This window comes from Grus americana, chromosome 17 (assembly GCF_028858705.1).
Source record: "Grus americana isolate bGruAme1 chromosome 17, bGruAme1.mat, whole genome shotgun sequence".
In the NCBI taxonomy this organism is placed as follows: domain Eukaryota; kingdom Metazoa; phylum Chordata; class Aves; order Gruiformes; family Gruidae; genus Grus; species Grus americana.
The window spans coordinates 9,619,813-9,634,961 of record NC_072868.1 but is presented as its reverse complement, the minus strand read 5'-3'; the positions used below and the strand labels follow the sequence as shown (position 1 = coordinate 9,634,961).

The 15,149-nt window shown below is 54.2% G+C and overlaps 3 protein-coding genes across 9 annotated transcripts; 2 read left to right on the top strand and 1 right to left on the bottom strand.

Annotated features, from left to right (window-relative positions):
- Positions 1 to 226: 226 nt before the first annotated feature.
- LOC129214106 (signal-regulatory protein beta-1-like) lies at positions 227 to 3,154 on the bottom strand. 6 transcript variants are annotated; one of them, XM_054845268.1, is made up of 5 exons: positions 2,965 to 3,154; positions 1,827 to 2,180; positions 1,507 to 1,747; positions 1,049 to 1,091; positions 227 to 790 (listed from the first exon to the last, which is right to left on the bottom strand). In XM_054845268.1, the coding sequence occupies exons 1-5, from the start codon at positions 3,041 to 3,043 to the stop codon at positions 662 to 664; spliced, it is 846 nt and encodes a 281-aa protein (XP_054701243.1). In that variant the 5' UTR covers positions 3,044 to 3,154; the 3' UTR covers positions 227 to 661. The 6 variants fall into 6 exon arrangements, with proteins under 6 accessions (XP_054701243.1, XP_054701244.1, XP_054701246.1 ...); XM_054845269.1 differs by having other exon boundaries at positions 1,528 to 1,747; XM_054845271.1 differs by having other exon boundaries at positions 1,049 to 1,088; positions 1,528 to 1,747.
- A 302-nt stretch (positions 3,155 to 3,456) lies between these two features.
- LOC129214098 (tyrosine-protein phosphatase non-receptor type substrate 1-like) lies at positions 3,457 to 5,880 on the top strand. Of its 2 annotated transcripts, none has more exons than XM_054845232.1 (6): positions 3,457 to 3,583; positions 3,682 to 3,806; positions 4,122 to 4,472; positions 4,740 to 5,054; positions 5,188 to 5,532; positions 5,632 to 5,880. In XM_054845232.1, the coding sequence occupies exons 2-6, from the start codon at positions 3,749 to 3,751 to the stop codon at positions 5,733 to 5,735; spliced, it is 1,173 nt and encodes a 390-aa protein (XP_054701207.1). In that variant the 5' UTR covers positions 3,457 to 3,583; positions 3,682 to 3,748; the 3' UTR covers positions 5,736 to 5,880. The 2 variants fall into 2 exon arrangements, with proteins under 2 accessions (XP_054701207.1, XP_054701208.1); XM_054845233.1 differs by having other exon boundaries at positions 3,486 to 3,591.
- A 282-nt stretch (positions 5,881 to 6,162) lies between these two features.
- On the top strand, positions 6,163 to 15,079 carry NSFL1C (NSFL1 cofactor). The gene is made up of 9 exons (XM_054845234.1): positions 6,163 to 6,322; positions 7,184 to 7,281; positions 8,266 to 8,340; positions 9,552 to 9,717; positions 10,074 to 10,166; positions 10,807 to 10,916; positions 11,366 to 11,503; positions 12,020 to 12,184; positions 13,231 to 15,079. The coding sequence occupies exons 1-9, from the start codon at positions 6,221 to 6,223 to the stop codon at positions 13,391 to 13,393; spliced, it is 1,110 nt and encodes a 369-aa protein (XP_054701209.1). The 5' UTR covers positions 6,163 to 6,220; the 3' UTR covers positions 13,394 to 15,079.
- Positions 15,080 to 15,149: the final 70 nt, after the last annotated feature.

The following is a 15,149-nucleotide window of genomic DNA, read 5'->3' as shown; positions in this document are numbered from 1 at the left end:
CACGTGTGGTCAGAAGATGCAGGTTTGGCGGGAGCCGGGCAGCTGCCCTGCCCAGGGGAGCTGCCTGGGGGCAGGGTGGGAGGTGGGAACTGCCCGTGGGGCTCAGCACAAGCCGGCAGCAGCACGGGGTGAGCTGGCACGGGGCTGCGGAGGGCGTGCGTTCTCCGAGGACTCCACGGGACAAGTACTATTGCTCTTGCTCTGAATACAGCGACAGGACAGCACCGTTGTTTGCTGGCTTTAATGAGGATGGGCTTGGTGCAGTGACAAGATAACACAAATTATGGGCTGGCTGAGACAGGAAAGTGCCAGTGGAGGCCCGTGCTGGTGGAGACAGGCTCCTCCTGGAGCCACTGGCACTGCACGGCTTGCACAAGGCAGAGGTGCCCAGCCCCATGGCCTGATCCTGTGTTCGAGATGGCCACTGGGTCCTGGGAGAGCTGCTGATGAGCCCTGGCATGGCAGGTCTGGCCCTGAGCCTCATCCTGCTCTGTGTGGCCACCGAGACAGGAATGAGTTAGGGGAGTTTTGCCGAGCATGACAAGCTCGGACTGGGATGTGCCATGCAAACAGATCTACTTCTTTATTGTGCCCTGCAGAAATGTCCCTGCTTCCTCCCCCAAAATGGGCTCTTTGGCCTTGCAGGCTGCGGTGCCACACATCATTTGGCAGCTACCACGACGCTGGCATACTCAGAGCAGGCTGCGCCGGGGCTCCTGCCATGCCGCAGGGCCGCAGGCAGGGGCTGGAGATCGGCGTAGTGGATGTTATCGTCCTGCTTGCTGCTTTGCTGCAGAAGTGCACACAAATGGTTAATGCTGTCACTAGACAAATCTTGCAGAAATAACCCTAACAGCAGGTTCAAGCTGCGACAGTAGTGCCACAGCTGCATGGGTGGCCCTGCGCTGTGATGCAGAGCGTGCCAGGACCGCATGCAAGCGGCTGCTGCTCACCCAATGCCCCCCCGGCCCCGGAGCCTTGCAGAGTCCCTGTAAGCTGCGACATTGGCGCAGGATCCTCGTCCCCTCAACTGACAGGCAACTCTTACCTGGTTGGGTAGATGTGAGGTCTCTGCATCCAGGACTTTGCTGCTGGGGAGGAAGGACAGCCATTAGAGCTAAAGGAAGCTGGGTCCCCTCCCCACGCCACCCAGTGCAGCACTCCTCAATTCCCCTCCCAAATTTTAGCTGAGCTCTTCAGCATGTGGCCACACGACACCCACGCTGAAGGCAGAAGAGAGGGACAACGTGCTGTCTGCGTGGCTGGGCTAGGCTCAGACATCACGGTGAGGGGCTTGCAGGGAGCTCCCCGGCGCTGGGCGCTCCCCACCGCATGCTCCTGTGAAACACAGACAGAAGCAACACAGCACAGTGATGTGCCTGTGAGTAAAGGACCTTTTCTGGGGAAAATTACTGCTCCAGAGGGAGGGGAAACCAGGATAAGACAGGTGGATAAGGCAGTTTGCTTATCTCAAGTTGTAGAAGGAAGAGGTTGGTGGGTACGAACCTGGGGGTGCTGGGTACAAACCTAGGGGTGCTGGTGGTCCCTGCACAGCACAGCAGAGGGATGGGTGAGAAGCTGCCCATGGCTGCCGGACCAGCTAGGCACTGGCTCTCCGCCTTGCCTCTGCGCTTCCTCCTGTACACGCAAAGAGCAATGAAGAGGCCGAGAAGGAGGAGGAAGACCACTACAGCTGCAGCCACGATGCTGGGAACCAGGGCTGATCCTGTGGAGATACAAGGCAGAGCTGGGAGAGGGTGGTGGGTGCAGGGCAGGGGCTGTGGGATGGGGTCCTCAGGAGCAGTGTCCCGCTGGGCTGCACTCACCATGCAGGGACACCACCGTGCCCTTTCCACGCAGATACGGCTCATCACCATCCAGAGATCTGCGGAACTTCACGCAGTAATAGGTGCCAGCATCCTCGGGTCGAACATCCCTGATGTGGATGGTGAAGTCCGTGTTGGACCCATTCACTGCCCTCGTCACGCGGGGGAAGTTGCCCGTCTGGTCATAGATGGTCTCGTTCCCAGTGCCCCAGCCCTTCAGCCACTTCACAGGGCCAGGGATGGAACTGTTTTCAGATGTGGTGCAGGTGAGGGTGAGCGTCTGCCCCACTGCCACCACCACCTTGTCCTGGGGCTGCTCCAGCGTGAAGTCCTGAACCGTCTGGACACCCGCACCTGGGCACAGCGACAGGAGGGCAGGGGCTGAGTGTTGGAGCAGGGCGAGGGCTTGTTCCACTCACCCCGAGTGGCACAGGCAGAGCAGCCCCAGCTTGCTCTGAGTTTGCAGCAGCTCAGCTGAGAAATATCCCTGGATATGGCAGAGACAAACCACAGGCACTGGGAGAGGCAGAAGCCACGTTAAAAATGAACAAGGGCCAAATTTGCATCCCCTGTCGCGCGGTTAACAGGAGGCACTGCAGGTGCTTGGAGTTCAGAGAGGTACAGAGGGAGCCAAGGGGAATTCCGGGCAGGAAAAACTCCCGAGTGCTGTTAAACATTAACGCCCCAGCAATGTACAACACAAGCCAGGATTACTGGGGCTCTGTGAGAAAGTGGGGTTCACAGCCCAGGGCTGTGCACAGCCGGACAGGAGCCGGCTCTGAGCAGGGATGCGCAGCCCCAGAGCCAAGCACAGCACCCAAACCCCTCCTGCCCAAACCCCCTTGCTACCTTCGGCACCGCACCGGCGGGGCTGGACCCTGCACACCCCGAGGCTGGACCCTGCACAGTCCATACCCCTTGCCCCCCCTTGCCCCCCACAGCCCCAAAAAGTGGTCGGAGGAGGAAAGGCCCCCCCGACCACTGTTTCTCTTTGCCGCCCTGCTCGCGTTACCATCTGCTGCGGCGGCCGGGCCTCTCCCCCGCCGTCCCCCCCGGGCAGCAGCAGCAGCAGCCAGCGGGGCAGGGAAGCGGGAGAGCTGCCGGGGGGGCTGCCGCCGCCGCCCCGCTCCCTACTCACCCGAGAGCCGCAGCGGGAAGAGGCTGAGCTGCCCGAGCAGGAGCTGAGCCGCCGCAGCGGCGCGCCAAGCCATGGGCATTGCCCAAAGTTTGGGCTCCGGCTCCGGCAGAAGGAAAAGGAGAAGCTGCACAGGAAACGGAGGCGAGCGGGCGCGGGCTGTTAACGCTTTTAGTGCCTGTCCCGGGGCGGGCGGGGGGCAGCGGCAGAGCCGGCCGGGAGCTCCGCGGGGCTTCCCCGCCAAAGGGCATCACCCGGGGGCATCGTCCGAGGGCGAAGCGCCTCCCGGTCCGCCCCGGCCCCGAGGCACTGAGCTGGGCACCGGGCAGCGGCTCTGCCCTCCCCGGTTCGGCAAGCCGGCCGGAGCGCTGGCTGCAGGGGGGCTCGGGTGAAGCCCTGGGCGAGCTCTGCACCGCGGGCCCCCGGGAGACGCCGGCCCATGCCCCGCTCCTGCTGGCGAGGGCTGGGTGTCCCCCGACACCCCGGGCTGCCGAGCTGCGGTCTGGCCACGCGTGGGGGAGCGTGCCGGATCGGAGCCCCTCCCCGTGGCTGCCCGGTGCCCGTGGCACGCATCCGCAGAGGGAGCGGGACTGACACGGCTGGAGAGGACCGGCGTCGTGATGTGAGATGGTGTGAGCGCTGTGGGAACTGGCTGGGACTTGTGCAAGGGGTCCGTGAGGAACTTGGCCAGCAGCGAGCCCCTTCCTTCCTCTTTGCCAGAGAGAGACCAGCGCTCTGCTGAGCTGAGCTGAGCTGAGCCATCAGAGAGCAGGACTCTGGAATCACCATGGCTCTGGTGCTGCTTCTCACCGGCCTGATGCTGCTCCTGCTCCGCAGAGCCCCAGGTGAGTGGGGGCCCCGCACAGCCCCAGCACCTTTCCCACGCCACGCTCCCCTGCACCGCTGGCAGGGCAATCCTTCCCTGTGCCCACGGACATCTGGGGCTCTTCTCTCACTGCCTCCCTTCCAGCTTGCTTTTGTCCCCAACCAAAGAGTTTGGTTTACTCCAGCAAACCCCAGGGGCCCCATGCCTTCCCGGTCCCGCAGTCCCCAGCAGCACCGGCTGCCCCAAGGGGTGAGGGATGGGGACATCTCTTTGTCCCTTGCCCTGAGCTCCAGTGCCCCTCGTCAGCCCCAAAACCTCCTGTCACTGTGCCCAGGTGCGGGTGCCCAGGCGGTTCAGGACTTCACGCTGGAGCAGCCCCAGGACAACGTGGTGGTGACAGCGGGACAGATGCTCACCCTGAACTGCACCACCAAAACCAATTCCATCCCCGGCCCTGTGAAGTGGCTGAAGGGCTGGGGCACTGGGAATGAGACCATCTATGACCAGACGGGATTCTTCCCCCACGTGACGAGGGCAGTGAATGAGTCCAACACGGACTTGACCATCCACATCAGGGATGTTCGACCCGAGGATGCTGGCACCTATTACTGCGTGAAGTTCCGCAGATCTCTGGATGGTGATGAGCCGTATCTGCGTGGAAAGGGCACGGTGGTGTCTGTACGTGGTGAGTGGGGCTCCCAGAGCAGCTCCCACTGGGAACCAGCCCTGCTGGGCGCAGTCCCCGGCACAGCCCAGCCCATCCCAGCCCGGTGGGCTCTGGTCTGGGCGAGTGGGGACAGGGAGGGGGCTCGGGGGCCGGTCCCAGGGGAGGGTCCTGTGGGCCATCCCCAGGCACATCCGGGCCATCCCGGGACCCCTCGCTCCCTGCAACCCCAGGACTGGGCGTGGGGGGGCAGAGCCTGGTCTGACGGCCCCACGCTTCTCCCCGCAGCCAAACCCACCCACCCGGTCGTGTCTGGGCCCGGCCACAGAGAGAAGCCAGGGCAGTCAGTGCCTTTCACCTGCACAGCTGGAGGGTTCTTCCCCAAGGACATCGATGTGAAATGGCTGAAGGACGAGGCCCAGATCTCAGCTCAGCAGCCCCAGATCACCCTTGGGCAGACAAATTCCTCCTACAACATGGCCAGCACCGTGACGGTGACGCTGCAGAAGGACGATGTCCGCTCACGGCTGGTCTGCGAGGTGAAGCACCCCGTGCTGACGGCCCCGCTGAGGGGGACGTACCAGCTCGGGCAAGCCCTGCGAGGTGAGGGCTGGGTGGGGACCGGCGCCTGGGGTGTCCGGTTCCCATGGGGCTGGGGGTCCTGGGGCGGGGACGGGGCACCCTGCGGGCAGGGGAGCTGGGGGACCCTGTTATCAGGCGCTGCCTCTCTTCCCAGTCTCCCCCAGCATCCGCCTGCTCCCTGACCCGCCGAGCCCTGTGGAGGTGAACAAGACCATGAGCTTCACCTGCCACGTGAAAGGGTTTTACCCAGGAAACGTGACCGTCACCTGGCTGGAGAATGGGACGCAGATGAAGGAGGAAAACATCTCCCGGCCAGAGGAGCCCCCCTCGGGCTTGTTTGAGCTGAGGAGCCAGCTGGAGGTCCAAGCAACGGAGGAGAAGAACGGGTCCGTGTTGACCTGCCGGGTGGTGCACGATGCCCAGGCCCCTGATGACAGGATAACCACCCTGCGGATCGTCGCCCCGGCCAGGGAGGGGCTGAGCGACCGGTCCCAGTCAGGTAACGGTGTGTGAGAGCTGCTGGGTCCCTGCAGTGGTGGGGGCTGCGGGATGCCTGTCCTTGAGCCCCGGCCACTCACGTCCACTGTCCCCACCGCAGGTGTGAGCGTCCTGTCCAGCCCCGGCCTGTGGCTTGGCATCCTGCTGGAGAAGGGGCTCCTGGGCGGCCTCCTCATCTTCCTCTTCAAGCGCGGGAGGGCATGAGGAGGGAAACACCGGGGCCGCAGCCCCATCTTGCTCCATGTCAGCCCGCGGTTTGTCCGGTCACAGCGCTGGGAGTGGGTCCCAGGGGCTGGGTTGCCGCCAGTTTTGTCACGCGTAGCTGGAAATAAACAGGCTGGGATGCACAGACTGCCCTGGGCTGCTCCGCGCCGCTGGTCCCGGGTGCCCGCAGCCCATGCAGCCGCCCTCGCCGGGGCTTGGGGGTGCCCATCCCGGGGTCGGCTGTGCACTTCCCGGGGCTGGCCCCTGCACAGCCTGGGACCGGGCCCTGTACCCCCCGGGACGGGACCCTGCACCCCCCGGGGCCCCGCGCATCACCCCGCCGCCCGCCAGGGCCCGCTGTGCACGGAGCAACGCGATGCGCGTTGCGCGGGGTTGTTTCAGCCCGGGAGGGTTTGTTGGCGCACAGGGGGCGGGGTGGGGCTGGCGCGGCCCCCGGCGGGATTTGGGTGCTGCACCGCGGCAAGATGGCGGGCAGAGAGGAGGCGTTGAGGGAGTTTGTGGCCGTGACTGGTGTCGAGGAGGAGCGAGCGCGGTTCTTTCTGGAGTCCGCCGGATGGGATCTCCAGGTACCTCCGCCGCCGCCCCGGTTCACTCCGCCCTCCTTGGCCCGCTGAGGAGGGGGAGGGTTCGGCGGCGGGGTGCGGCCGAGGCCAGCGCCGGGTGGGGGCCGCGGCCTGGAGGGCGTCGGGATGGCGGGGGGTGGAGCGCTGGGCCGGGAGCTCGGTCTCCTGCAGGCTCAGGCCTCGCCCGGTGGCCGCTCCTGAGTCCCTGGCCGGGCTTCCGGGGTCGGGCTGAGTCGGTACCGCGGGTCCGTGGGCCTGTATGGGCCCAAGCTTGTCCTCGTTCTCTCGTTAATTTGAACATCCCTAATTTCTAGCACGACGTGAGGAACTGGGAGGTTCTGGATTTTGCCGGGTTTGTGTAGGTTTTCCTTGAATGCTCGGGGAGCTGTTAGAGCTCTGCTGGTGGTGCTGTCAGCAGCAGTCCCAGCACCCCCAAATTAAGGAGGAGATGGGCCACCTCTCTGACCTGCCCCTGTCTCCCACCCCTCTGAAACGATCTGGCTGTGTTTAATTAACTCTGAGTGTACTCATGGGTGTCATGAAAGCAGCTGTTTCAGAGCAGTAATTTTAGCATAAGCTCTGTAGAAATATTGCAGAATAAGGGCCTCTGATTGGGGAAGATGCAGTGGCATACCTGTAGTGGTGAGTTTCCTGCCATAACAAAGCCAAACATGAGACATTGGCACAGCCTGATCTTTGCTAGGACCTCCAAAGGGGGAAATTACATGAAATGTCTTTAGTGTTGATGTGCCTTAAGAGGTCTGACATGACAAAAGCTTCAGCTGTGTTACTTGTGTGTGGTTTTTCCATTGTTCTGGAATGTTTGTTTTCATCCTGAAAAGCTCCTGTGGTGTTCCTTTCCAGATTGCGCTTGCCAGTTTCTACGAGGATGGGGGTGATGAGGACATTCTGACTCTTCCCCAGCCAACACCCAGCTCTATTTCTAGAGGCACTGCAGCCAGGTGGGGAGGGAGCTTCAGCTCAGACCAATCTCTTTATCAGCAGCTTGTAAACCTGATGGTGGAAACTATTTATGTAAAAACACAAGCTCTAAAGCATTAATTATATGTTGATTTTCAGGAGAAGTAGCTCTGTATTTAGATCTACTTCACCTCGTTTGGCTCTTTAGAAATTGTGAAAACATCAGCATGTATATATTGCAAGCGCAGATGTTATTGCACAACTAATCCAAAGATCAGTTAGGACAACTTGCCTCATTGCTCAGGAAAAATTTGATTTGTCTTTTGAGGCTAGAAGACAGTTGGTTGGTGATGCTTTCATTTGAGCAGATTGATATTAGGACAAATATTTCCTAATTTTGTATGACACCTGGTCTGATCAATTTGAGCGTTTTACAAAAAGAAGTTTATTTTGCCTTACCAAATCCCTGTGCAGTAGGGAAATACTATCCAATGTTAAAGAGAAGGAGTTGCTGACTGTGTCTTGAAGGAAAAGCGCTCTCAGTTCAGGCTTTGGTGGTTAAAGTCCATATTGCAGAAGAACCCTGCTTCAGTTGGATCTGAGCTAACAGGCTCAGCAGAAATGACAAGAGGGGAAGGACGGAGAGGCTAAGCTGTCCTGGGGCCTGGAAGAGAAACCTGTGCTTGTGCATGTTGGGACGTGGCGGCTCTTCCAAACAGGCAACAAAATCCAGGATGCAAGAAAGGAAGGTGACTGAAGACTCACCGCTTCTGCTGTGTCTGCAGTCACCGTCTGAGCTTCCTCCAGTGTGCTCGCTCCTGTTTCCTGTTGGTGTAGTTGGCAGAGAGGTCCAGGAGCTTGTTTCACCACTCAGTCACACCAGTGCTGACCTGTCATTTCATAGAGTAATGAATCAGACTCTAAAAGCAGAACAGAGTCAGCCTAACTGCTGCCTTCAGGAGCTTTTGCTTATGTGGTTGAAATGTGTCATGAGGCTGACGTACTTCTCTGATTGGCTTTTGCAGTGACCATAGAGTAACGTCATTTAGAGACCTTGTTCATGCACAGGAGGATGATGATGAAGAGGAGGAGGGACAGCGGTAAGTTTTCAGTTAAAGACTTCAAACCTGTGATTGTATCCCTGCCCTTTTGTGATAGCTTGCCGCTTGTGTACAGGGTTTTTTAAAAAGCAGATTTAAGTCGATATGAAATTCCTGTACTGAAAAATACTAGGTTTGACATGGAAAGGTTGGTCAGTGCCAAGTCTGTGCATAAGCATGTGCTCAGCATGGCTGTATAAGCACCAGTTTTCATCGCTGAATTGTGCTGCAAGAGAAAGCCTAAGATAGGATGTGGAAGCTCTAGGTTAAGAGTAGAAAAAAGCCCAGATCATCATTTGTGTCCATAGAGAATGGAAACATGGAAGTAATGCAGGGATTGTTTTTATTTCTGCTTGGGGTTTTGGGGGTGGTTTTTTGTTGGTGGGGTTTTTTGGGTTTTGGGTTTTTTTTTAATGCTGCTTAAGGGTAATGTAATGGATTATGGAGGTGAAAAGAAAAATGTAGGTCCCCTTTCCGATGCGAACATGGCGTACTAGTGAGAAAGTCATCTACAGTGTCAGCTGTAAGTAGTTAAATGGCCTTAAGGTTAACAGGCAAGGTAAATTGAATGGAACTGATGTATCTTAAGGTGGCTCAACCTACGTAGACTGCATGGTCTTCTGCAAACAGATGTGAGCTTGCTCTGTATGTGTTACAAGCCAGCTGGAAGCTAATAAACTCACTCTTCCAGAAGTGCTTAATTGCACTTCACTGAATGTACATTCATTGCTTCCAGTTCGGATCCGTCGTGTGTGTGGTGATCTGTAAGTGTGGCATGATTGTATGCCTTCCCTCCAAATACCAGTTTGATGTTGCCCATTTTCTTCCATCTGACACATCAGAGACTTGCTGGAAGTCTTGGTCAGCTTGGTAATATAGCTGGTACTAGCTTTTGAAACTGAGCTTTGTCAGGCTGGACTGTTTCTCTTGCTAGGTCTGAGAGAGTCATCGCTTTATTGCTATTGATCGATGGATAATTTTACGGTAACTGACCATAAATAAAAAGAAAGTCTCTGCAGTACCGGAACTCATAAATGGCCACAGTAGGAGATATACTGGTAGTAGCTAATGTTTGTAGATCCAAGCTGTTTCATTAAGCTGCACAAATATGAACAAGTGAATCCTGATGTAAAACTGCTGGGTTCTATCACATACATCTCCTGGAGAAGCAGTGGTCCGGGCTTACCCAGAAACCGTGTGCTTTCTGTCAGGTTTTATGCCGGTGGCTCAGAGAGAAGTGGACAGCAGATTGTTGGTCCTCCGAGGAAGAAGAGTCCCAATGAGCTGGTGGAGGATCTGTTCAAAGGAGCAAAGGAGCACGGTGCAGTGGCGGTTGATCGGACAGCCAAGAGCGGTGGCGAGACTAGCAAGCCAAAAGTGAGTGATGAGTTGTTCTTCCTTCGGTTCCCCATTTCAGTCGTTGTCCGTGTATGGCTCCCACCATGATAGTACCGGGTTTGGTACTGTGGAGTCCTGGATTTATCTTAAAAGGACAGCTAAGTCGGGTCTCCTCCCTTAGCACAGCTCTAGTTCATGTGTCACAGTGGCAGGAAAAGCCACTTTCTTGTGCCATGTTTCTTAATTTGTTCAAGCTGGTCGCTGTGCCTACAGCACAATAGATGTTGTTGATGCCATGAAGCCCCTGTTCACCCGTAATGGTGTTGGGGAAAGGGAAGCAAGCTATGTTGGGTTTGTGTCGTTCTATAACCTCTTTGCCCACCCCTCTCTTGCAGCCTTTTGCAGGGGGAGGGTATCGCCTTGGGGCTACTCCAGAGGAGGAATCTGCTTATGTGGCAGGAGAGAGGAGACAGAACTCTGCTCAGGATGTGAGTATCTCTCTGTTCTGTTTTGTAGATGTCACCCAAGGGATTTCTTTGCTATAGCTACACAGCTTGTGAGCCCAGAGAGTTATAAAGCTTGATAAAAATTCAAGAGGACAGACGTATGATAAATCCAGCTTCTCATGGGATTTCTGATTAGAAAATAATAGATGCTTGGGTCTTGGGTAAGCAGTTTTCTGATGAACTCCTAATTACAAATTTGAGTGTTCTAAAGCGTGGATTGTGAAAAATAGTTTGCAAAGAGCACTGGGTGATTAACTCTTCTTTATCCATTGAAAAGATGTGGAGCTAACAGCATCAATGCAAGGTTCTCCTCCTTGGTTTGTGAGCAAATACCCATCTAGGCCTTGGTGGGAGCTTGGTTTAGACTCCTTGCCTAACACGCTCTTGGCTCCTCAACCATATTTATCAAAAAGGCATCTGTGATGCCACCTTCTAGGAACTGATGCATGACCATTACACAGCCAGTGCTTTGGGTTTTTCCCTCAGCCCAGAGGAACCTCGTCAGAATGTTTTGTGCAGCTTGAAATTCCTCTGCCAGTCAGGAACTTTTCACTTTGCATCCGGTTGTTGTTCTTACTAAGATGCTTCAGTGACACCTGTTGTTTTTTGGGGGCTGCTGCAGGTGCATGTTGTACTGAAGCTCTGGAAGAGTGGATTCAGTCTGGACAGCGGAGAACTGAGGAGTTACCAGGATCCCTCCAATGCCCAGTTTCTTGATGATATCCGCAGAGGGTATGTAGCAAGAGGGGAGAGAAAGAATAGCTGTTTTCTGAAACACAAGCATTTGTGGAATTCAGGATGTTGGCTCAATGGCACATCTCACCTGAGCTTTCTTATAGAGCTAGATTCTTAATATGGAAACTATGGGAGGGCAGACTTGAACATTTACATAAATGGGAAGTGGCCTTGGTTTGCATGAGGCCTTCAGAGTTTGAAATGAACAAAACAGCCATTTATATTTGGGCTGGACATTTCTAATGCATGGTATCACTCCAGGTGAGGACCAGGGAAAAGTAACCTTTAATTTGTGTCTGCCAGTGAGGAGGTGTGCATCTGCCTTCTTAATTAAGCAAGAGCTCACTGCGATTCCTGAAATTCCAGAGGTCTGTGGCTGGCACTTTTTCTCCACACTTTCCTGACTCGCTTCTTCAGGCAGCTGCCTCAGGACACTGTCTTTGCAGGGAAGTCCCGGCAGAGCTGCGCAGGTTAGCACGGGGTGGACAAGTGAACCTGGATATGGAGGATCACCGTGATGAGGAGTATGTGAAACCTAAAAGTGTCTTCAAAGCTTTTACTGGAGAAGGACAGAAGTTGGGCAGGTGAGAAGATAGCAGCACTGGTTTGCTGTGTGTGTGATGTGAGAGAGTCACTTGAATCAAAAGGCTCAATGTAGCAAAGCTCTCATCTTTCTGAAGAAAAGGCACTCGGTGCCTGTGGTATGGGAGGTGTTCCTCTAAGAGAGGACATCAGGCTTCCTGGCATGTACTGTGAGATGGCTCAGCCTTTCTGTGGCCGGAGGCGGATCCCTAGTTTGCTTGCATGCGACATACCACAGCGGTTCCAGTTTTTCCAAGTTACACTGCCCCTGTTCCTGCGGGTGTGTGAAGACCCACGATGTGGTGCTACAAAGGGAGATGGTAGAGGTGAAGTCATAAGCAAGTTCCTGCTGCCTAGTTGACTCCTAAAAATCTCACTTCCCACTTGCATTGGTGTCTCTTCACCAGGAACCCTGGTAGTTGGGCCCAGCAGGTGATAAGCTGCCCCACTTCTGGCACCCTGTGGCCAGGTGAGTCGTCTGGTTTTTAACAGCTCTCCTTGTGTGTCTCTGTTCTCAGCACTGCACCCCAGGTGATGGGCACCAGCTCGCCAGCCCAGCAGGCAGAGAATGAAGCCAAAGCCAGTTCTGCCATCGCTATTGATGAGTCTGAGCCCATCACCAACATCCAAATTCGGCTTGCTGATGGTGGGCGCCTGGTCCAGAAGTTTAACCACAATCACAGGTACAAACGCAACAGGAAACACAAGTTACTAATGACACTGCAAACCGTGCACAGATGGAGCAGATGTTAAAATCCTGGCTAGCCTGCTAGAGGGAGCTCTGGGGATCCTTCGGTATAGGTGAAGAGGAATAAAACCATTGTGAGGTTTTAAGGCAGTCGTTAAGTGTTGGAAAGATAAGATTTGCTTTCCAAATAGTGATGGATTACAGCCAGTGATACTGTACCTGGGAGCTTCAGTATTATCTGTGGAACTTTCCTTAATGTCAGCTATAAAAAAACTAAATCTCTTCTAAGGGCTTCAGAAACTGTCAGATAATTAGGAACTTGGATGAGTTGTTCTGATTCTCAGTTCAGATTTTTTTACTGGGCTATTCCCTGTGCTGAGTCGAGCCCCAGGGGCTGCTCTTACAGCAGTTTAGTTCCCTTGGACAAGGAAAGCTGCCTTGTATACGCTGCTGCTTCGTTAGACTTCCCTCCTGAAGTCCTTTCACCTACCTGATCTCGGAGAGCGTGGCCATTTGTTCATACTTTTCCTCCAGTTTCTGAGAGAATCAAGCATGATGCAAAAAGTTAAAAAAACCTCCTTCTTCTACCATCGAGTGTAGGAAATAGATCCAGTGTTGCTGTTGTGGCTGCTCTTGGGAGTTAAGATCATCTAGATTATGCTGTGTGTGATGTGCTCAGTCGCTTATAGCAGCTAGTGTCAAGCAATTTAATAATCCTTTCGTCTTGAAGGGTTCAGAAGCCTTCAGTTTCAGATAGCTGCCTGACAACACAAACGTTCCAGTTGGGCAGTGTGAAAGAACAGTTAGCTGAAAGTCTTTAACCTATAAAGCAGCTTGTGTTGTTTCACTAAATGGGAGCCAACAGAGGAGTAGGTTAAATCACAATTGTCTGGCTGTGGCCTCTACTGTTAGCTGAAAAGCAAATGCAGTAACTGCAGGGCTGCGTGCTGTGGAAAGGGTGAATTTAGGATGTTGCCATGTGTTTTTCCAGGATGTTCAGTAACAGGATCACCCTTGTGTGTTTTTGATCCCTTTGGACAGGATCCGTGACATCCGGCTCTTCATAGTAGATGCCCGGCCAGCGATGGCTGCCACCAGTTTCGTCCTCATGACCACCTTCCCAAATAAAGAGCTGACTGATGAGAACCAAACCCTGAAGGAAGCCAACCTGCTCAATGCTGTCATTGTTCAGCGGTTAACATAAAGGAACCCACCTCTGGCCACACGCCTGCCTGCAGTGCGCATGTGTCGTCTGGTCCTGTGCAACACAGGCTCGCATCTACTTGTAGCTCTGGGTTCTTAGGTCTTGGTTGGACTTTTTTTCTCTTTAGTTGCATTTCCCATGTGGTGGGGTTTTTTTGGTTGGGTTTTTTTTTTTTTTTTGGTGACGATGATCAGTGGACTTTAAAATAAATAAACGAAACGAATCCATTTTGAAAGGAGCTGCAGCCTATTGTGCCACAAATTCTCCCAGGAGAGTTCAGTTACTTTTGTGGATTGCATTACTGCACTCTTTAGAGGGGAGGAAGGTAAGGGGGAAGGGAGCTCCCAGGGAGCAGTTTCTATCTGTTGCCAATTGACTGCTCATCAGAATCCTTTTGCTTTTCTCTCTCCTCCAGGGACTGCTGAAAAGTGTTCCCTTTATTTTCGCACATTAAATATAATCTATACAAGAATGGGTGATCTGATTGTCAGGATAATGGTTACACTACTGTAAAAGCATTCTAGGGGAAGTCTTTGTGAAACAGCTGTTGCTCAATGTGGGGAAAACTCCGATGTGTCTGTGCAGTTGTAAAGTTTAATGCTTTTCTTGGGCTTTCGTGGAGAGAAAGTCCTGACTTTCCTTCCCTCAGCAGAACTCTTAGGGGTGTTCATTGTGGTACCCACCCGCCCTGCCTGCACTTTCTCCAGCAGTCCAGACTGACTGCAGTTTTAATTTGCTGTATTGCATTTCTCTGAGAAACTCAACTTGCTGCTGACTTGTTTCCAAGAAGGTACAAAGCTGAATTAGCTTGAAGTGACGGAAAGTAAAAGGCAAATAGTTTATCTCACTGGAAAGCAAGTTTTATTTTAAGAGGTGAATTATTGAGATGATGGAAACAGTTCAGGTGGAAAAACTCAAGGCTGTAGTACCCCCTGATTTATTTTCTTTCCTCTGCTGAGGGCTAAAATAGCTGAATTCTCCAGTTTTGGTCTGTTCTGCTGTTTGTGTTTTGGGTTCAGGTCTCCAAATCTTTCTTTGCTTTGAACAGAATCCCGCGGGCGAATTCATTACGCCTAGACGTGAGGGGCTGGTAACGCTGGTGTAGCATCACACGTATAAGTTGCCATCTAGTGTTGTGCCACGGCACTTTGCACCAACCCGTGACATGTTTGCTATCCTGGCTCTGGGTTTCATAGCAGAACTCTGAGCTGTGCTGAACCATGGACACCAGCTAACTGGGAGCCGCGCTGCACCAGCAGTATCCTTTCGAGAGCGGCTGCGTTGCTGCCATGCGAAGGGTTGGAGCGTGTCGTCCACTTCCCGCCTTAGTTACTGGAGCACTGCGGCTGCTGCGCTGTAAGTCCACTCCCCTCAGCGCTCTGAAGCTTCCAGGTCCTCACCTTGGTGCGAGAGCAGAGAACAAGCTGTAGGGAGGAGGAGGAGGAGGCTGGGGGAGGGCCAGCAAGTTGGACAGGTTCAGCGTGAGAAACTCGCTTGGCTGCCTGTATTAATACAAAACTGCGGGAGTAGATACCGGAGCTTAGCAAGGGCATTCTTACAACAGTTTCTCAACTGAGAGCTAAATTAACTTACATTTTTCATTACTAAATGCATATATAGTGTGCGTAACAGCAAATTTGTAAATTATTGTGAAAATTACCATTAAAAGCCCACAAAATAGGAAAACAGCGTTTGACCCTTTCTAATAATGGCTACCATCTGTTCTCATATTTTGCATGATGTACATGTGGATGTC